The following is a 22465-nucleotide window of genomic DNA, read 5'->3' on the forward strand; positions in this document are numbered from 1 at the left end:
TCTACACTTGAGAGCAAAACAATCGCACAGTACCTTTATTTTAGTTTGAGATATTAATACTTGTTTTATTGAATTTATACTGAAAATTCATTGTATTTTCAAAGTGTACAAGATAGGCTTTCAAGAAGTTTATAAACATACGCATTCTAAAGCCATATAGTGATATCATCGTCAATATAAACGGGAGAATAGACACAACATGCCATCAAGCTGATCAAATTGGTACGCTTATTGAATCTGGTGAAAGTCAAAGTGAAGTCGCTCAACATCTTAATTTAAGTCATTACTCCGTTCAGCGTGTGAACTAGAGATATCAACAGACCGAAGGCTACGCAAAGCCACGTGGCCTTGGATGGAAACTTGCTACATCTCAACGGAATGATCTTTATGCTGTCGCCACTTCTTTGGGAAATTGGCATCTAAATGCAGCTTAACTGGTGCATCGCTTACAAAAATTTCGAAATTTGAACTGCATTCGCTGATCTGTAAATATTACGGCGCGGACTCTCTCAGAGAACCTCAGCAGATCACCATGCTCCAATATCCCTCAAAGGTATTGCCTCAAGCCTCCGCATAAACTGATCAATAATGGTGGGAGGGCGCATTGTCAGCCTTTTGCCACAAGGCAAATATGAGAGACTTATGGTCCGCGAGCAATGTGAACGGCCTATTTCCAGGAAAAACGGAGATATTTGATGCTCAGATACTCACGATCGCTGCAGTACTGCAGTTCCGTTGAGCTGCATTCAACTACTTCGAGAAGAAACTCTACGGATGCCGGCTTTGGTTTAGTTTCTGGTAAAGAGCTCCTAATGTGATGTCTGAAGCATCGACGACCAGCTGCTTCTTCGTGGACTCAAACCCCTGGACGGCTCTGGAGAACACACAACCTCCCGCAATTCTTTGGTTTTAGACCCAGACAGGAAGGACTGGTGAGAAGCGACTTTGGGCAGGAAATTGCCTAGAAATTTCACCTGTAATCGGAGAAACTTGCATTTTTCAACGTTGGGTTCAATTTGTTAAAATTTACACCAAATAATGACCATTTGCGACAATATTAATTTTTTGTTTTCATTTAAAGAAAACTACTGCCAAATTGGAACGATTACTTCGAAAGACTTATGGTAAGCGTGCACCAGCGAAAGTTATATGTGAGCGATGGTTTCGACGTTTCCAAACTCAGGGATATCGTAGACAAAGAACACGGGAAGCCGTAGACGTGCAAAATTATCAGAATATCAAAAGGGGCAACACAAAGTCATTTTTCTTCATGACAATGAGCCATCAGATACGGCAATACTGATTTGTAACATGTTGGAAGCATTCAGCTGGGAAGTTCTACACCATGCGGCTTATTTACCGGATTTGGCTCCTTCCGATTATCACTTGCTTGCATTAACAGGTCTCGCATGCGCTTAGCAGCGTTTTGGTTCATAGGATTATGTGAGAAAATAACTTGACGAATGGTTCGAGAGAAGGAAGGAGATTTTTATTAGCGTGGAATGTGTAACTAGTAATGGCACACATTTTGAACAAACCCCTTTCTAGTGTTTTGTGTACAACAAAATCTCATTAACATCGCTATACTGTCTGTCCGTCTGTTATATGCACTTTTCTTATAAACAGTTACTCCTATTGATATGAAATTTTTGGGCGTGGTGGAAACTGTGGGCGACCACGAATGCAGTAAAATTGCTCTACGTTAGGTTTGAAGGGGTCCTCATAAATGCAAAAGGAGAGGCCATTTGATGAAAAGTGGAAGTGCGGAGGCTGAAAAGTAATTTCTTGCACGGAAACTAAACAACCGAAAAATCGGGAGGAAATCAAATCAAATTTCTAGGCTCCGAAATAACTTTCATGATGATATCTGCTCAAGTAAGATTAAAAATAGTTTACACTAGAATCATGACGAATGCAAGATGTGTCCGCACGTAAATGACAATCGCGCACGAATATATCACACCTTTAGAGTGCTTTACTCCGTGCTGCACCTCAGAACGGATATTTTTTGGCGGTGGATCATGCATCTTCATCATAGGATCAAGTAATGTCATGGCACGAAGCCCAGAGCTTAATTCAATCGAGCATTAGTGGGATGAACTAAAAAAAACAATTTTAGATGTTTTTATGCAGTTTGGATGTTATCTCCAATCATGACTGTTTCAAGCGGATTTATATACAAATATAGTACCTTGATTTACTACTACTATATATGCTCGTACTTGAACTCTCTGAAAATCGTTCAATTTCACTCAAAGTTCGATAACATGCTGAGCACATTTATTACATCACAGTGGGAATTATTTTCTCTTGTTTTCTTTTGTACCATCTTATCTTTCATTCCATATTTTCCTTCGGATTGCTATTACGAACATGTTCGTTTCATACAATTCCGTAAATCAAAATGTGTAATAATAATGATGATGATGTTAATCTATTGAACTTCATTCAATTTCTTCACTACCATAATGCGAAAAATTGCCATTAAGAAATATTATTTTTACTTTCTGTTTGTCAGTTGTGATGTGGTAGTTAATTCACCTTGTCCAGTATGTACTGAAAACAAGTTTTGAGATCGGCCTTCTTAGTAAAAGCGGTTTTATTGCTTTTTTCTTTACAAAATCCAAAACATTCATAAGAGTAGATGTAGATGGTACTATAACTGCGCAAATGACCATAACTTATTACATATTTAGCGAGCACTAGAAGTATTTACATATATACATAAAATACAATTACTGTTGCAAAGTTAAACAATGATAGGCGGTAGAAAAATGAGAAACGCATACAATTTCACTAAATGAAAGTAGGGAGGTCTCTTGGTTATTTTTCCAGCTAAGATCAAATCTGAAAAATTGCCAATCTTATAGTATACTTTTCTATATTGCCACAAAACCGCATTCCCACAAACACCTAAAACAAATAATGTCGATTGTGAAGGAAACTAATGGAATTTTTGGTAAATTATCGTCCTCCAGATATGATTTGCTAATAGCGCAACTGTTTTCTTCAACTATTAATTCGAACCTTTCGTACTTATGCTCGATTTTGCAATGTATAACTCCAACAGGAAAAGCATTATTATAAAAAAAAACCTTATTTTAATTATGTGCCATTATCGTCAAGGGAAAGCATCTCATCACGCATCGATGGAAAAGTGAAACTAGTAGTCATCAGAGCAATGGTGGCTAATCAGCAGTAAAGAGAAATTCCATTTTTCTCTTGCATTTTTCTTCGTCATATCTTACTTAATGCGGAATATGTCATCATTGAACATGTAGTTAACATTTTTTTGCATTCAATTTCGGCAATTACCTCTCCAATTGTGCTCGAATTAGGAACTTGATAGTGCAGATTTTTCTGAACTTGACTTTCACAGTTAGATTGGTTTATTTCTCGGCCAATACAATTGTGCTTAATGGAAACTGGTAGTCGTTGATTAATGGAAGAATAGCGAAACACCAACTTCGTTATCTGAACAGTGGGGAATAAAAGTATGGAAAGATTTTTAAAAGTATATTTACTTTAATTTAAAAATATTGAACAATATATTCCTTCTACATGCTGGACTTTTGATGGAATATATGTATTATGATAGTTACTATTGTGTATTACTTTGACGAAAAAGTTCCTGGATTTTATCCAGGAAATTTTAAATACAAGATCACTCGTCAAAACCGACATTATTCCCTTCAAAGTAACTTCCATCGATTACAATGTACATATAGCAGTGCTTCATCCAAACCTCGAATCATGTTCTCTACTCGGTGTTTGGTATGTTCATCAGAACAGTCTTCAATTTTTCATTCCCTTTCTACTACCTCTGCTCGACTGCTGAAACATGCTCCCCTGGTTGGTTGTTTGTGTCAATTGAAGGCAGAGAAATCGCAATGAACCAAATCATCCGCTAAATTCACTGACTGTTCATTGGCATTCGTTGACCAAATGATGCAAACAATGATGTCATTAGGCGACGGTGTTATCGCGGCACGAAATCCGCCAATCTCATAACGCCCAAATAATACTTTCTGCACACAGTCTGACCTTCTGCCAATAATTCATGAAGCACGACACCCTTCTAATACATAAAAACCGTGAGCACCGCCTTTTTTCGACTGAATAATACTTTCTGCACACGGTCTGACCTTCTGCCAATAATTCATGAAGCACGACACCCTTCTAATACATACATACAATACATACGCCTTTTTTCGACTGAAATCTACATAGTCTACCGGTCCGGTTGACCAGTAGTGTTGTTGCGCAGACGACAAAAAACTTCGTACAAACCGCTCAAGAATATTGATGAACACCTTGACCGCCTTAAAATAGTCATTATCTGAGACCTCGACTAGATTGTCGCCTATGCCCCGAGAGGTCATTAAAATACATAGCTGACTACGGAAACATGAGGGCGGATCGGTGATCGTAAGGAGCCAACAGTTTTATTGACCGCTGCGAGTGGGCGTGAGCGTGACGCGTCGGACCTCCGTTATCATGGCAAAGAACGAGAAGAGAAGGGTAGCGGACGCCGTCCAACCCATTGTGAATGATATGGCAAGCCACCGCTCCACGTATATTTCGTCAGATTCGAGAAAACTTTGGACGCAGAAACTTAAACTTATTTCAACGCGAAACAATCCTAACAGTCAACTGGGTTTTGGCAAATCAACGATTTTCACCTGGTCTGGCAAGGTCACACATACAATTTTACAACGAATAGTCCTCAATCTAGTTTTCCGCTGCAGATGCGTTCAAAAGTGCCTGTGCTATAATACATCCACATTTCAATTCGTTAATTAGTCATTTATCATAAGGAATTCTTTAAATAATTGTCTTGTTGGAATCGCTAAATAACCGTGTAGTAGCATTGCTTTCTCCCATCTATTTTTATTATTATTCCCGTACTAAACAAGAGACCTTTCTCTAGACCATATAATATGTAAGCATACCCGATATAACCCTGGTCTAGTAGTATGGCAAGCTTCGTTATTCCGCTAAAGAAGGCAGCAAGTGGCTGGTTGACAAAAAGGAAAGTGGAATCTGTTTATTTGTTCAGATACAAATATTCAAATTTATTTAACTTAAGTGTAGTTAAGCAATCATAAGTCTACCTTCCGGGTTCTCTTTGAAGAGAACTCTTTTCATAAATTCAGCTTCACGTTACTAACATGACGTCTCACAGTACGTTTTATGTCAAAATTATTTATATTGGCTCGATGTGGGCATTAATTCAAGGAATTTCTCTATCTTGTAGTGGGCCTTCCGGCTTTGAAAACATTTTCAACTTTATCTCTTACCCAAACTCACTTAATATTAGAAATACTTCCGTGATCCCTTATTTGTTTGCAATAAATTAATGGCGTAAACCTTCCTTTTTGAACTCCTCGATTTTGTTTCGCAAATCTGTGAACCCACTATTGGTTTTCCTTCTTTTCGTTGTTGCACTCTCAATTTGCGAACAAAAACTAAAATGTACACAGTTTTTCTCTGCGAGGATCTAGATCATTTTGCTCAGCCAATTTACTTTTTTATTTTCGAGGAAATAAACAGTAGTTGTAGTATTTGATGGGCAAGGAAAATCTGGTCCGATTGTTGTGATCCATTGTTCATGTTCTGCATAATATCTAGAGAGTCTAGTTCCACCGTTCATGAAAGAAGCATAAATAACGAAAAAGGATGATATACCCCCAAGTCCTTATACCTTAGGGCTACGCCGGGTGCATATCAATTATGTTACTTTCCATTGCAGGAAAGTGGAATTCCAAGCGCAATTGCCCATGTACAAAGCTTCTTACAAACGACTAATCGCAAATAGTTAGGCCGAATGGAACTTTCGAAAATGTTCACTTCAATACAACACTTTAAATGGCCGAGATTTATCTCTCTGAAGAACACATTTCGTCGCTCATTTAAAAAACATAATAAATGAAACAGGTTGTATTCTAACACGTGATTGTTTCTTGTCGTAAATAAACCGAGAACAATCAAAATTGCTTAATATCACAAAACATTATTAAACATGATATCATCCCGTTAAACGATTTCTTGATAGGTGTAACTGAATATCTTTCAGATTTATTCAAATGTTGTCCCAGTTTTTCGATGCTCGTTAAAAGAAATGGAAATTAATCGCTACTTTTGTTGCATCTCTATCTTTGAACGTCGAAAGACGATTCACTCCTGGTATTTGAAACAAGATAATAGAAAACTGAAACCAGAAATTCATCAATATTGTTGTTTCTTATAAAAAAAATCTAAATTCACTTAAACCCGGTTAACATTGGACCATTCATTCAAATGTCACCAATTCCAAGATTATTTTAAATTTAGCTGCAAACATGATTATAAATATGGAATAATTGTATATCCGAACTTGCCTTCAAAGTAACAAAAACACATGATAGCCGCGAAAACTTTCTCGAAGATCAAAGCCATCTTCTCAATGGGCAGCAGAAAGAGAATGAAAGAAATTTCACTTTTTAACAAATCGTTAAACCAAAATCAGTCGAAACAAGTTAAAAGTAAATCAATGATGTCATGGGCAAGCTTCTTTCACATATAATTCCGAGTCGATGAGACTCGATATTGGCTTTATTTGAACTTATTCGGAATCAACAAAAATAAAATCTCATTTTTTCGAATTTGAATTTGGTTGCGCGATTGGGTCGGTTTGAGAATATCATTTTAGCCTTCCTAGTTTTCAAAAGTGATGATAATGAAAAACAAAAATATCAGTAGGAAGTAGTTATGGATGTGATATTTGGCGGCTTACTAACAAATTTCTTAAATATCAACTCTATTATCGAGAACCGGATATTGCAACTATAGAGAAAAGGCCAATTTAACAGATGAAAGTTGAAAAGAAAAACTAAAATCATTGAAACTTTCCTTGAATTTCCGAGCGTATGAAATAAATTTATATGGAATCAGACCTATGCAATCTTAAAAAGAACACTTCGTAGTGTCTACTACTCGGTTATATCATACTGTTCTATGTAAACTGGCCGCAGAATCATCCTACGCCGGCCCACCATCATTACGACATTGTTTACAGCAAGCTGCCCGCTCAGAATTCTATCAAAGGAAAAAACCAAAAACTTAATCGGAATGTTGCTGCATTATATTATATATATTCAAATAAATGTTTATGTACTTAAAGCCCCTCACTAGAGCCATTAACGTCGCGTAAATGGAGTTGGATAATTGCTAGGTCTTCTAGGCAACTTGACTCCAAGTACGACTAATCGTTAGTTAGCTTTCCTCCTCCCTCTTCATAAATTTACTAAGCGAAAAAACTTGTATGCATATAGGTGGAAAATTAATCCGCTTGTGCACATTCTTAGCATCGATACCGTCGTCGCGTCGTCTCCCGTAAAAGGTAGCCTAATTCACAGTATCCATGGTTATCCACTACAGCTATTCTGTTTATTGACTTCCATGGTGGAGCCATCAAGCTAAAAGTGTGGTTGTCCCGGTTAAAGCGTAGGTTCTTTGAATTTCAAATCATATGTCTCATATATCTTACAGTCTTACACATCTTGGGGGCGTCTTGATGGAATTTACGAAAAAGACAGTTGGTTTTTCATTTCAATTTCAGTTTCTTTTGACCTTAAGATGGATATAGTGCGTCGTGCGGAGGAAGACCAACTTTTACTGTTTCGGAGTTATTTTTTTATATCGTTTTCTATGGACTTACATATGCATGTTTTAAAAAGATGGCACCAATAGCGATCAAATTCAAAAATCTTTGAATGCATATAAATAAATGTTGGGAATTAACGTGTGATAAGATATAATCGAAATAATGTTTCGATGAAGCATTTTAGTTTACCAGCCAATGATCCTGAAAGCTACGAATGCCATTTTTTTAAAATAAGATTCTCAGAGATATTCAGAGCATTATCAAACTATTGCCCTTCTTCTATAAGCTAAATCCAATAATATTTTATTTCTTTTCAGATTAAGGCTCACAAATGCAGTGGCCTTGTTTTCAACTAGTTATAAGAAATCATTTTCACAAATTAAATTAAAGCTGTGAAAAGTCGGATCTGTGCGTAAACGTGCTCAACGCTTTAATATCTAGTTCGATCAATTCGAAATACACAATTATGTACCGACCGAATTTCTATGAATCAACATGCCTGCGATGTAATGAAGTCGTCTATCAGGTGGATCGAGTTGGGCCTTTAAAAGATTTCACATTTTTCCATTCCGGATGCTTTAAATGTATTCATTGTGGCACAAAGTTGACGCTCAAAACATACTTTAACAATCAACATCGGCAGGAAGACAAAGAGGTAATAATGACTTGTTTGCAAAATATCGCATTGTTTTGGGTTCGACATGTTTTCAGTAGAAACATTAGGGTGTGCTAGCTTTATAGTGGCATGTACAATATTAAGGGAGGTGTAAGGTTATCAGCGTGAAAAACACACTTTTATTACCAATTTTTTTTTAGAAAAATAGTTTGAGTAAATTTATTGAAACCTTTTGTACATCATTAAGTATGCTTTTAAAAATATTCTGTAAAATTTTGATGCAAAAATATTCACAAAGTAGCCCATGACAGAGCTTTTCCCAGAGCGACGAAGAAAAAACCATTTGAATTTAGTCAAAGTATAAATGAATCTTCTCCCCAGCGAGCTCAGATTCCCCCCCCCCCCCCGCCATTTTTGGCGGCCGTTTAATGTAATAAGTGCTATTTTTCACGAAAAATTCCGCCCTTTTGTAAGTAAAAACCCCTCATAATAAAAAAAATGTAAGAATCACCGTTATGGATTATTATTATTATTATTTTGTATGCAAAATGCATATACCAAATTCAAAACGGTCAAGTAGTTTTGAAATGGAAGTGAACACGGACTTTGAAAAAGTGGTTTTGAGAAAAACACGTTTAAAGTTTTAAAAATTTAGATCTATAATTCGAAGATGCGGAGAATTTTACTCAGATCGACTTGAAACTTGGGGATTTTTTGAAAATACAAAACCTTACCCTCCCTTTAAATGGAAAGAAGATTTCTACAGGCGGTTTTCAGGCACTCAATCGACTCGGGGTTTTCAGACAAATCAACTTGTCTTCTACTTTTAGAGTTTGACTTGTTAGGAAATTGCCATTAAGTTGATACCGCCACTCCCTAATATTCTATAAACTTTAATAACATTTTCAGTACTACTACTTAAACCAAATTAAAAATAGGTTGAGAATACTTAAGAGAAAATCAATACGGCCAGATTATGAAATAGGATTTTACAATTCACTAAGGACCTTCGAGAAATGAGTACGCGTAGTACACATGAATTTAGGAAGATTAGTAGCAGTAAACAGACTTGTAGCTCTTTGCAATTAAAATTACATTGAAACGAATCATTAACGTTTGTAAGGAAGTCAAAAAGTTGATTGCTAGTCTGTATTGTAATATCGCAAATAAGGTCGATCGAAGTAAGCCAGTCTACTAAAGATGAAGAACAAGCGTTTATGAAAAACAGTGATGCTAGGGAGTTATAGGAAGAAATGTCAAGCTTTTTTTGTTTCTGTCCTTCACTAATGAAATTTTCAGATAAGCTTTACATCAAATAGCGATATTTATGAGATAAAATCAACATCTTTTCTTTTTTATCTATTTTCACTTTCAGGTTTACTGCAGCTCACATGTACCAAAGAGTGGCCCAGGACATCTGGATCAAACATCAGTGGGAATTCGACAGGCTCTTAATGTACCAAAATCGAATAAATATGTTAATGAACAAATTAGAGGAACACGAGCAGATGTTGAAAGTAAGTGTATAAATATGAAACAAGGAGTTCATGAAGGGGGCAAATGCAAGCTGCATAGCAAACTGAGCATGTTACAATACCATCTGAGTTTTAGATGCCTCTCCATAAAATCATTCACATTCCTTAATAATGACATAGAGACAGCTTAGTCATATTATCTAATTTAGATCAAACGCGACAGTCAACTCCAAATGGATATCATGGTAGTCGTGAAGTTAATTCACCATCGCAAAATGACTCAGACTACAAATACGGCCGTTTCGATGCTAGCGCACTTCATATTGCACATGCTCTCAAACAAACAGAAATTCAGAAAGCATACAATAAAAGACGTGAGAAACCAATTGACTTTTATTTGGTAAGTATTATATTCACTTTCCTTTATCAACATCATCCCTGTCTGCTACTTCAATACTTTAGTTTATCCTAATATGTACTGTGAACAGATTTCTTCAATTAATTACCACGGCTCCATCATTCGGAGCATAACAAAGTTAAACAGCCACCTAAGCATAAAAATGCATCTTTCTGTGAAACAATGTTTAAATTAAGGTTAATGTTTCCAGTAAATGCAGCAGATAATTATACTATAACACCCATTGATAGAAGATCTATAGTTGGATAAATGGAAAGATTATGATATATTGTCTAGGTTGCAACGTGCATGTAATCAGCAAATTACAAACAGATTGTGCTGCGAAAAACTTCACTTTATTGGCGCATTAGTAACCTCCATGCGTGCATGCCCTCTAAACGCATTGCTTTTTCATAATGATTTGAATACTCGTACGTTTTATGGGTTTCCAGACCACTAGATCATATCGAATGAAATGAAGATGCGGAACTAGTCGGCCTCTGAAAATGGAATTTGTTTTCATGCTAAAGTAATTGTCTTCTGCTTCACACCGCAATGCATAGTATTTATGCAATTGCTACTAAATATACTCGACTGTAGTCCTAGCAGTCATGCCTTCCACAATCTCTGTGTTGCACTTTGCAGTTAGATGCACAGCACATATGCATCGTTTAACAACAGTTCCCTGCGAGTACGAGTTTATTTGTTAGAATGTAATCGGGCAAAAGAACACTTCACTAATAACTAGAGAATCACGAATGAGATATGTACGCTATCTTGTTCAGTCACTCGATATTCTGATTACTATCTAAAAGGCGAAAATACGTACTTGAAATGAATATCTGATGAGAAAATGAAGATCGATCGAAAGAAGATTGAGAGGAGGTGAAATCTCAATACCATCACACCACATGAATTTCGTTGTGCTTGCTTTGTTGCTACTATTTTCGTTGCTTTTTCTCGAAAAGAAAGTGAAGTGAAATCATCGTAATTTTTCGAACCAAAATTATTTAGTATGCCCATGTTTGAATGTACACTTGACTATGTTTTGACCATATACATACATTAAACTGTTATACTTTCCCTGAAAATGAATTGCATTCGAGTATGGTCGTTTGCATTTGCCTTGCATACTAATAACTCTAAAGTTTTAATGGAAATTGAGTGACGTTGAGCACAATCTGAATGTACTGAAATAACTGCGTAAATGCATTTCTGAGTTTTCATTATTTTCGAACAAGAATTGTTTGTTTGTTATGACCTTCTGAAAATTGTTTGAAATCATGTTAACAAGCTTCGTTTGAAACGGTTGATAATACAGCCCATCATGCAAAAATAAACTTAAACTTAAATAATACGCATTCAATACTTAGTAATATTAAACAGAGGGTTTTATTTATACATGCATGCATGCATGCGTCCTCTTTAACCTGGCCCTGGAGAAATTGATTCATGATGCTGAGCTACATGCGAGGGGTACGATCCTCCACCCAACTACTGGCCTACGCTGACGATATCGACATCATGGGAAGGACGGCCCGAGACCGACTGCCTTCATCCAGATTGAGGAGGCGCCGCGAGATTTTAGGCTGCACATTAATGAAGACAAGACAAAATATATGGTGGCAACGTCAGCACCGAAAACCAACCAACCAACATCAAACCGCACTGGTCAAGCGAAAAGAATAAAGATAGGAGACTACAACTTTGAGACCGTTGATAATTTCTCCTATCGAGGGTCGAAAATCACAAGCGATAACAGCTACGATGATGAAATCCGCGCACAGTTGTTAGCAGCCAACAGAGCCTATTTCAGCTTACAAAAACTGTTCCACTCGAAACGTCTCACCACAGGGTCAAAGCGCTTACTGTACAAGACTATGATCTTGCCAGTCCTCATGTATTCCTCGGAGATTTGGGTTCTTAGCAAGAAAAATTGAGAACTCTTGGCCGCGTTCGAGAGAAGAATCCTCCGAAGAATTTTTGGCCCCTAGATGATTCCGTAGCCTACATAACGACGAAATCTATGAGCGATAGAATGGCCGTCACGTTGTGGATAAAATCCGGCTCTGTAAGTGACGGTGGGCACGTCACTTCATCCGTATGGATGAGGATGATCCAAACCGGAAAGTTTATAAAGGCAATATCTATGGTAGAAAAAGAAGACAAGATAGATCCTGCCTGAGATGTAGCGACGGCATAGGTCAGGACGCCAGATAGCTTTTAGGGATATCGAATTGGTGGACCTCGGCACAAAACCGGGATGTCTGGGGTTCTTTATTAAGGCAGGCCTAGACTGAATGCCGGTTGTTGCGCCATTGATGATTATGATGTTTTATTTATGCAATGATTTTATGATTATCTTAACCTCTGTTTGGAGTATAGTGCCTCAACCACTTCACTCTAGTAACGGGCTTTAGCTTGCTCTACGACTTTCCGACAAGCATGCATTCTTCCTCTATTATTCCAACTTGTTCGCCATCCTAGGATAGCATCCTCATCAACACGTTCACGGAGAACTGGCGCGCGCAGAGCAGTCATGCGTTCAAAGTCGCGCTTTCGTTGCCCACGTTACAAAGGACACAGATCCCCACAGTATACGTCGGGTCGGATATCTGGCCCGTACTCCGACAAAAACGCATTTTCACCAAAATAGCGAAAGTGAAGTTAGCGTTGTTAATGCGTCTCAGCTTTAGGCTTGAATTTTTTTTTACAACTTCAATTGTACCACTAATAAAAATTATGAAGTCCCTGTTGAGCTCAAGGGAAGAAAACACTGATAAAAGTTTTAATTTGGATTGTTTTCATAGTATTTGAAATTTCGGCGCAGTCAGAAATGAGAGAATAATCGATGATGGAAGTAGTATCTTACTGATAGGAACATGTGAATATAATTTTATCACAACGCAAGAGAGATTAATTTCTTGCATTGTGTACGTGTATTTTATCCGGATAGCTGCGTGGTTAGAGCACGCTGTCGTACGGAAGATCGCGGTTTGAATCTCACTGGTGGCCGTAAGATTTGTCTCGTGATTTAACGTCGGAAACCAGTCGACTCAGCTGTGAATGGGTGCCTGAGTCAAATCAGGGTAATAATCTCGGGCGAGCGCAATGCTAACCACATTGCCTCCTACAATGTACCGTTATGGTCTTGAATGAAGTGCTCTAACACACTCCAAGGCCCTCATCCAATATGGATTGTTGCGCCAACGATTATTATTATTATTGTGTACGTTAAAATTCCAGAGAAAATTAATTAAACAGCAAAATCACGCGGAGTAAAACATATTTATATGTATATATATTACCTCATTTTAACAGAAATATTTTAGAGTAAAGTCTCAGCCATGATCCAAGTTCGCAGCTATTGTAGCTTTTGGATTATCAAATTTAAGTACTGTAAAGGCGGCAGTTTTTTTCAGAAATCAAAATGATGGTGACAGCTAAAGGGTTATGAATTCGAGAAAAAAAAACATGTTTTTGCTTAGAATCTCAAAAACGATACCAATATCAAAAAAAATCCAGAATTGTGAAGGTCTTTCAAATATTTTCAATCATAAAAAACAAGAGAATAACATTGTCACTATAAGAAACAATTCCCCAACAAACTCAAGAAGAGCAGTCTCGCTCTATTATTTAATTATACAATACAAAATGCACACCTTCATTGAAATTAGTGATAAATTCATTTGACTCTTTCGGCTTATGAAGTTACAGTTTTCATGTAAATACCGTGCTGATGCAGAGCGTGCAAAAATGTCTGCCGTTATTGTTCTATACAAAGGTACAAAGGCCCCTACTTGTTATGATGCAAATTTCTACTGCATATGAAACGGAGCGATAACATGTACCTTCAGTTCAGTTACCATTTTAATTAATGGGGTTTTTCAATGCATACTATACACATTACATTTCTATAGAAGTGTAGATTTATCGCCGATGAAAATTTATTCAAAATGAAATGGTATTGACATTCGTATACAAATTGAAGAAGTTAATACGGGAAGTTCATCTGATGTGAAAATGCATTTGATTGAATACACAAATTAGCCCTTTCAGAATAGGGGATTGGTAAAATCTTCTGTTAATTCTTTCTCAAATACGAATAATATTTTAATTTTTTCCCCTACCCAGTAACGCTCCCATCGTTATTCGTTTTTTTTTTTGGAAAATCTTAACTGTTACAAAGACTAGGCGGACAAGATTCGAAGGAATGCTGTATGTATTAAGCAACTATTCCATAAGATGATGAAATAGCAGTAACGAAGGGCAAAGTTTTTATGATCATTATAATACGCCAGGGAGCCAAGGATTCACTGAAAAAATGTATTCCTTAACAAGTACCGTGAGGGCCTATGAGTTTATATTATAATCAGCCTCATAATGAAAATTATAAAATAAAACTTCCAGAAGTTGTTTCTATATATTCCTTAGACAAAAATCTTTTAGAACACTTTTAAACCCCTCCTAGAGAAAACTTCAGTTCCTTAGTAATGCATACCATATACCGTTGCTGCTTTATATGCTCTCCTGCTGAAACTACTCTCTGCTCGTGAGGAGCATGAATCGTTCACTACGGACAAAGCAGTTACGATATGCGGAGGAGACTAAGAACATTCTTAGACAAAACATTCCAACCCTAAATTTCAAAGTTCATATCCATAAGGCGCGATTTGAACCTATGGTTTGTTATTTGAATGTTTAATATTACTAAATTAATTTTGAAACGAGTACGTAAAATAAAACATAACTAAGGGTCTATTCTTATTTTAAGAAGCGGATCTATCATTTGGATTAAAAAAATACTATCTTTTAGGCCCGTGAAGAGCAAGCCCGCCTAGAAATGAAACATCGCAAAGAGGAAGATGATCTTTATCGCAAATTCGCTCGGAAAAGAGAGGAAGAGGATCGTAAAATGCAAGATGAAATTCAAGATGAATGGGAACGAGAACTACAACGTTTAACACATAAATTTGAAAAGGAATTGGCTACTTCAAGACGCAATCGCGATGAACAGAATTTGCTAACGCTTCGACACGAACAACAGAAAGAAGACCTGGAGAAGAACATGACACTGCGCCGTACCAAAAAGAAAGAGAGTTTATCTCGGAAAATGCTTGAACACGAACGTTCTGAAACTGCAGCTCTAGTCGATAGACAATCCAGTGAAATGCTGGAACTGATCAGCGCCCGTCGTAGCGAATACATGCAAAATGAGAGCATCTTCTTAGATGACGATTTTACCGAGGAAGCGTTACCATTGGAATACCCGGATCGTGCTCCACCCCCGTCCCCTCCTGCCGTTAGTAAATTTCAGATCTACACAGACCCAATCGAATTCGAAGATGTCGATAGAATCGCTATTTCGGTAAGAATAAGTTTAATCTCCAATATTCGAAGAAAGCAAATCCTTTCTTACTTCTTGCATACTTCAACCTCTTTTATCCCAGGTTGCCCAAGAAGACCAAAAAACCTTCACTGATCTTGTCCGACAACTGGTCGGCCGGTGCACTTCTGATATTGAGAAAGCTCGTACGATTTTCCGATGGATCACTGTCAAGAATCTCAACGCAATGCATTTCGATGACGATTTACGAGGTGATACACCTATGGGACTCCTTCGTGGAATAAAGTATGGAACTGAGAGTTACCATGTATTGTTCAAAAGACTTTGCAGCTATGCTGGTCTACATTGCGTTGTGATTAAAGGTTATTCAAAAAGTGCAGGATATCAACCAGGTGTTAAATTCCAAGATTCACGTTTCCGAAACTCATGGAATGCTGTATATGTAGCCGGGGCTTGGCGTTTTGTGCAATGCAATTGGGGCGCAAGACATTTGGTTAATGCCAAAGAAGTTCCCAAAACCGGACGAGGTAAAAATGATAGTTTAAGGTGAGTTTTTTATACAAGCTCTAGAAATTTGTGTCTCACGCTCTAACGATTAAAAAATAAATAGGTACGAATATGATGATCACTACTTTCTCACTGATCCCCGAGAATTTATCTATGAGTTCTTCCCACTGCAAGAAGAATGGCAACTTTTAAAACGTCCGATTACTTTACGGGAATTCGAAAACCTACCGTTCGTTCGATCGTTATTCTTCAGATATGGTTTACATTTTGCTGATGAGGGGTACGGTGCCGTAGTATTTACCGATGATACAGGTTGTTGATTTCATCTAAAACTTAAAAATAATTACCGTAAATTAATTTTGATTCTGTTTTATGCATAAGGCGCAGCTACCGTCCGAATAGCAATGCCAACCGATATGCAAGGATGTCTAATCTTCCACTACAATCTGAAATTTTATGATAGCGAAGAGGATTCCTTCGATGCAGTTTCACTCAAACGTTTCGTTATGCAATCTGTTATTGGAAATATAGTTGCTTTCAGAGTACATGCGCCCACGTCGGGCGCTTTTCTTTTAGATATTTTTGCTAATGCCGTGACCCCGCAAGAGTATTTGACGGGAGAGCCGATGAAATTCAAGTCAGTATGTAAATTCAAGGTATGGTACCGTGGGTTATGATCTGCAAGATCTACCTAAGCTGGAATGCAATAAAGCACCTGATTTATTTTTTTTTACAGATCTGTTGTGAGGAACTTCAAACTGTAATGGTTCCTTTGCCAGATTGCGCAAGTGGTGAGTGGGGTCCAACCAAAGCCACAAGATTATTTGGCTTAATACCAGTAACACATCAGGTGAGTAATGAACCTATATGCATCCACAATTTCAAAAACATATATTTATTCTTTTCACGATGTTATCTGCAGGAACCTCTTATTTTTGCTGGCCGTGGAATGGAAATTCAATTCAGAATGTCAAGGCCGTTAACAGATTTTATGGCAACTTTACATAAAAACGGTCTCGAAGAAAAAAAGTTATCGAAATACGTTACGCATAATGTCGTCGATGATATTGTCACGTTTGCTATAAGGTGAGTTGAGAATACATTCTGCAGGGAAGCCTGGCATTCTACTACTTCTCCTCTATCGAAATAGAGCGATTTCAACCAGTTGATGTGGTCTGATATCAAACTATTCGAGCCGCAATCAGACTAAGTCCTGTACACCAAACGACAATCGTACCTCTAATAAGAGTTCGATATAAAGTTATGTTTTAACCGCGATCATGAGAAAACTTAAACCACATTTGTGGGTGGCTAAAGAAGACTGTACACAGACTGTAAAAGATGAAAATACCCAGGCAAGTCTTGAAATTTTGGGAGACAAAAAAAATGGGCGGGGCTCTTCAATCAAGGTTTGCTTGTGAGATGACGTGATTGTATAGCCGGACTTGGTTCCATTTGTCATACAAATTTTCCAGGCAAGACCAAATCAAACGCAGAAAGCGGCGATCCGAATAATTATAATAAGAATGCCATTTATAATATACACACTTCTGTTCATAACTTGTAATATGAATATACACACAAGAAGACTGATTTTCTGTGTTTACTATAGTCTTCTTGGGGAGGCTGTTATTCTGACTGACACTAATCTACTTCTTCCATCCAACTTTTTTTCCAGCTTTCCTGAAGAAGGACAGTACGGTCTCGACATTTATACACGAGAGGTTGGCACAATGCAGCACAATAATAATAGTCTAAACGAGAAACATCTACTAACGCATTGTTGTAAATATCTAATAAATTCATCGAAACGAAATTAAAATAAGGAAGCTCAATTTGAAAGCATAGTAAAGATTGCAACAGTGAAGAAAAGAATGCACCAACTGTTTATAAACAATCAATATCACAAAACAAACGACGCTATCACCTAATTTAATTTTCAAGACTTTTTTATTCTATAAGTTATATATTGAATTGGGCGACTGCCTCCAGTTGAATGTTGAAATTATTTTCAAAATGAACATAACTAACGGACTGGATTCTGACCCAGTTGCAATTTTAAATTTTCAAATCTCTTTTCTAAATAATGTTTAATTGTTGAACACTAAATATTTTAATTTATGATACAAACACTGTATTTAAATAATCTTAGTATGTACTCTCGGTTGTCCGTGTTGCTTAGTCAATTGATAAAAAGCTTATTTATACGAAAAATGGTGCTGTAGGGACATTACTCTTAAGACCTTGGAAGCAAAACATGTCTTCAATTCGCGCTACACAACCTACTTAATTATTTAAAGAATACCAACACACAAAATATAAGGCACAGAGACAAACTTACAAAGTAATGATAGATCAACTAATTTGAACTAATTCTCTACCAGTGAAAAATCGAAACTAACAAAACTGCTCAAACTGAAGTGAATTGATTTCCTTTTATATTGTAACCCCCGAATCATAATTTATTGTACATACACAGCATATAATGCAAAGTGAGAGAAGTGAAAAATTTTTTATTAAAAATATATTTTTGAAAATATTAATAAAAACTTTGATAACAAAAGAAGCCTAGCTTGTTTTGACTTGGTTAAGTTTGTAATTGTGTGTATGTGTCCGGATGGCTCAAGTGGTTAGAGCGCTGGGCTGTTGTAGCGGAAGGTCGCGATTCAAATCTCACTAGTGGCGGTGGGATTTGTTATCACGACTGGATGCCGGATACCAGTCGACTCAGCTGTGAATGAGTACTTGAGTCATATCAGAGTAATAATCTCGGGCGGGCGTAATGCTGACCACATTGCCTCCTACAGTGTACCGTTACGATCTTGAATAAAGTGCTCTAAAACACTTCAAGGCCCTGATCCAATATGGATTGTTGCGTCAACGATTATTATCATTAAGTTTGTAATTGGTTTGAATTATTATTTGTTATTTTAGCAACTGCCAAATTCTTTATTTTTGCGTGCAGAGAGTAAGAATGCAAAATAAAATCCCACTTTGAACATTTATTTATATGTGAAAAGATTTGTCTTCTAGCATTGTTGACATTTCGTCGTTACGTTTATTACGGTGCAAGTGATAAACCTGCGACAGCGGGTTAAACACAGCGAGGGTTATGAAGAGATCTACTATCTGCTAATGTCTTTCTTTAAGTAAAGGTGATGTCTCGGTACTTTACAGGTAAGAGCGATGAAATTCCAGTCGCGGAAAGATATACAATTTTAGGAGAATCTTAGGTAGAACCATCTGAAATTGAATTAATGCCGAAATCTCCAATCATTTCCCACGTTGACTGGATCGACATGAAGATATGGGAAAGCCCAACAATTAATAAACCCGGCAATGGCGCCGAATACGATCATTATCGTAGTTGTTTTCAATTTCGGTACTTACCCAAAGAAACTTTCCTTTTGCTCAACACTTACATTGTTCGTTATTGAGGAGAGTGGAGCACCATCTTCTGGCAAGAAAACACGACCGTTCCGATATGGAAAAAGAAAAGCAATCAAGCAGTATGCTCAAGTTACCGCCCATTTGGTTAATATCGAACGACAAGAAAATGTTTGTACGCATTCATGCTTGTTCAAATTACTGTGAACTAAGCCGGGTTCGTTAAGAAATGTAAAAATACTGACGAAACGCTTGTTGTTACCCACGGAAAAACATGTTAAGGAGCATCGCACTGTCTACATTCAAATTTACCTCGCGCTTGCACAAAAGTGGAATGATTGCCTTATGCATCAAGGTCTCCGAGAGAATCTGAATAAAGAGTTTTTGAGGACCAACTCCAATGAAACAAGCACTGTCATTGACAGTGAATTGCGCTATGAAAGTAATTCACGTATCTATGCAAGATGAATTAACTGATGCTCCACAATTGAAGTTCTTTGTTATCGGCATATACACGAGCGTCAAATTCGAGATCTACCGCAATGGTGTTCGCCTTGTCACCTTCTATGATTGAATGTTAGGCGACTCCCAAAGACAAAAAGCCATATCGCAAAGATGTTGCGCTGGATTAGTGGCATAACACGCTATGATTACATTCGAAATGAGGAATCCGGACGCATCGTGGGAAAATTGCAAGAGGCGCATTCGATATTATGGTCATATAATTCGTGCTGACAAGAATTCATAAGATTGGCCTTAACATTCACGTGATAGCATATGCCCGGGAACCCAGAGAAGGGTGACCCTGAGCATGTTGCCCAGACGGTTATAATAGCTATGAAAGCGTATTTCAATAGTTCCCGATTCCCATTTTAGAGAATCAACAAATTAGAAGATCACTGAAATAAGACTTCAGCCTTTGTCCCATTCAAAAGCAGGGTCGGCTCTTTTTGATCGGTTCCGCCATTTTTCTCTATCAAAAGCCTGATCTGAATGAAGTCGCGAGGCTTTCAAACTACCATCCAGCGTATCAAGTCAACGTTGTTTCGGCCGACCTTCTGAACGTTTCCCATCAACTTCGATGTTCAGACCAATCTTGGCATGTGTGTTAGCGGGAATTACGTGACCATACCGTCGAGGACGTCTTTCTTGCCAATTCTCCACGATCGATGCAACCCCAAATGGATCGCGGATATCCTCATTCCCGATGTGTTCAAAGCAAGACCGTAGAGAGAAAATCCGGACCCCGGGATGAAAATTATGCGGAAACCAGGACCCAAAATTTGGAGTAAAAAATATAGAGCCCAACCGTTATCATTTTCCCCATTGAGATTTTTATTCCGTGCCTGGGGGGAATACCCCTTCGCGACAGGCCTTGATCCACGTGTCTCCGTTACCACGAAGTTCCGTTCATTGTCTTTTATAGTCCGCCAACACTCAGAACCATAGACAGTATACAGCACAATGGTAAATTTTGATTTGAGACGTTTGATATGTCGATCACAAAGAACGTCATTTCACTTAAGTGGTACCTATGTGTGAAACCATTTCATAACGCATTTCACCATTAGAAGATAACATTGATCCGAGATATTTAAAGTACCCAGTTCTCGGTAGATCACTGCCACTGACGTGGAATCAGATGTTCACTGTTGGAGTTGCTCGAGACCCTAGGAAAAGTTCATCTGCATAGAGCAGTGTATAGGACGCTGAACGTAGAATGTGTGGGGAGAATATATTGAATAATAAAATTGTTTTCAGACCATAAAATCGTCATGCTTATCGAAGGACAAAACCTATTGGACAGCCAAATATACTGAAATCTCTTATAAAACCTCAAAGGCAGTCAAGTGATTAGCATCCACGAAAAGCTGTGTAATTAACCCATTTAACTTTTTTCCCCAATTTGGATGTATACCACATCCACGAAACTTCGAAAGTGGAAAAACTATATCGTGAGTTTGTCAACCAGCGATGTGATTATATACAAGACAGGATAGTGGTACTTACCCGGCATTTGGACTTGATAGAAGAAGAGATTTATTCAATCAAAATAATATTGAGAGCTGCAAACTTCGGCAATCGTAAATTTCTTGATACCATGGAAAATGTTTGCCTCTTGATTATTGCAAATTGCTTCGTTTCTTGATTTTATTTTCGCAGATCTATCAAATATACAAAACCCAATTAAAATCTATATCACAAGTAGAAGTACAAGTCATGCTTCTCAATATTAGGAGGCAAAGACCAACCTCACTTCCTTAATATATAACACGCCATCAATTCCACAGGAAAAATCCTCTGGACATCCCCTACAAGCCTCTGTACAAATGGAAAGACCGCAAGGTGTAAATAATGGCGCAACTTATAGGAGTAAATGCCATCCTTACTCGCATATTTCTAGCCTAAAACTTAAAAAAAAGTGTGAATTGGAGTTGCATGGATTCAGGTCCCAATATTATTTTGAGTGAGTGTCGTTCGCTGTGGCTATCAGAGTTTATCTGTAAAGTTGACTAACTGCTGGGTCAACTCTTCCTCCGCAGCATCCATCTTTTCGTTTCGCTGGTCAATATGAAGCGAGAACATTTGCAGTCTCGCCAAGTGTTCCTCAATCCCTTTCCGACCCTCCTCTACTTGCGGCATTAGACCTTCCAGCACTTTTTTCTGTTGCTCAAGTTTTTCTTCCAAGTAATCTGCACGTTTCCGAAGAACCTTAACCGTCAATGGAAGAACTTGTTCTCGTGCAGTGAATCCCGTAGGTCGCCTAGAAAAAGCCAATTTATGTAGATTTCAATTCCGTGGAGAATGCGAAAGTAATTACCATTGGGGCACATTGCTGTCTTTGAATCGGTCTTTCAGGATCTCAAGCACTTCAAGATTCTGTGAAATATTCTGGGTAGTCCACATCCGCGACAAGCCTCTGCAAAGATTGCTAACCAGTAGCGTTTTAAACATCACCACCGCCTCACCCATCTTGACAACAACCTCTTCACTCTTCAAAATGTCCGAGAACTCGGAAAAAGTCTCTTCACTGTCGAATATAAGAGATTTCGGGAATGGTCAGAATCCTCGGGGAACAAAAGTAAACGCT

The 22465-nt window shown here is 37.7% G+C and overlaps 2 protein-coding genes across 4 annotated transcripts in view; one reads left to right on the plus strand and one right to left on the minus strand.

Annotated features, from left to right (window-relative positions):
• The window catches only part of LOC119660459 (hillarin), a 29288-nt gene extending 10735 nt beyond the window's left edge, over positions 1-18553 (plus strand). Inside the window, exons 2-11 of one of the 2 annotated variants that reach the window (XM_038069020.1) lie at positions 7963-8300; positions 9637-9778; positions 9946-10136; positions 14950-15501; positions 15584-16026; positions 16091-16299; positions 16369-16643; positions 16724-16837; positions 16910-17073; positions 17666-18553. In XM_038069020.1, the coding sequence (XP_037924948.1) occupies positions 8112-8300; positions 9637-9778; positions 9946-10136; positions 14950-15501; positions 15584-16026; positions 16091-16299; positions 16369-16643; positions 16724-16837; positions 16910-17073; positions 17666-17807 (2421 nt within the window). In that variant the 5' untranslated portion in view covers positions 7963-8111 and the 3' untranslated portion in view covers positions 17808-18553. The remainder of the gene's footprint in view (positions 1-7962; positions 8301-9636; positions 9779-9945; positions 10137-14949; positions 15502-15583; positions 16027-16090; positions 16300-16368; positions 16644-16723; positions 16838-16909; positions 17074-17665) is intronic. The other variant, XM_038069021.1, reaches the window with a different exon arrangement.
• Positions 1-22465, minus strand: part of LOC119660475 — an 89469-nt gene that overhangs the window by 66310 nt on the left and 694 nt on the right. The window contains exons 3-5 of one of the 2 annotated variants that reach the window (XR_005250430.1): positions 22196-22405; positions 21627-22138; positions 21385-21539 (exon numbers count right to left, since the gene is read on the minus strand). Coding sequence is in view for 1 of the 2 variants with exons in the window: in XM_038069065.1 (XP_037924993.1) it covers positions 21865-22138; positions 22196-22405 (484 nt within the window). In the remaining variant the exon portion in view is untranslated. Of the gene's footprint in view, positions 1-21384; positions 22139-22195; positions 22406-22465 lie in introns of those variants that run through there. The other variant, XM_038069065.1, reaches the window with a different exon arrangement.

Source organism: Hermetia illucens, chromosome 6 (assembly GCF_905115235.1).
Source record: "Hermetia illucens chromosome 6, iHerIll2.2.curated.20191125, whole genome shotgun sequence".
NCBI lineage: Eukaryota > Metazoa > Arthropoda > Insecta > Diptera > Stratiomyidae > Hermetia > Hermetia illucens.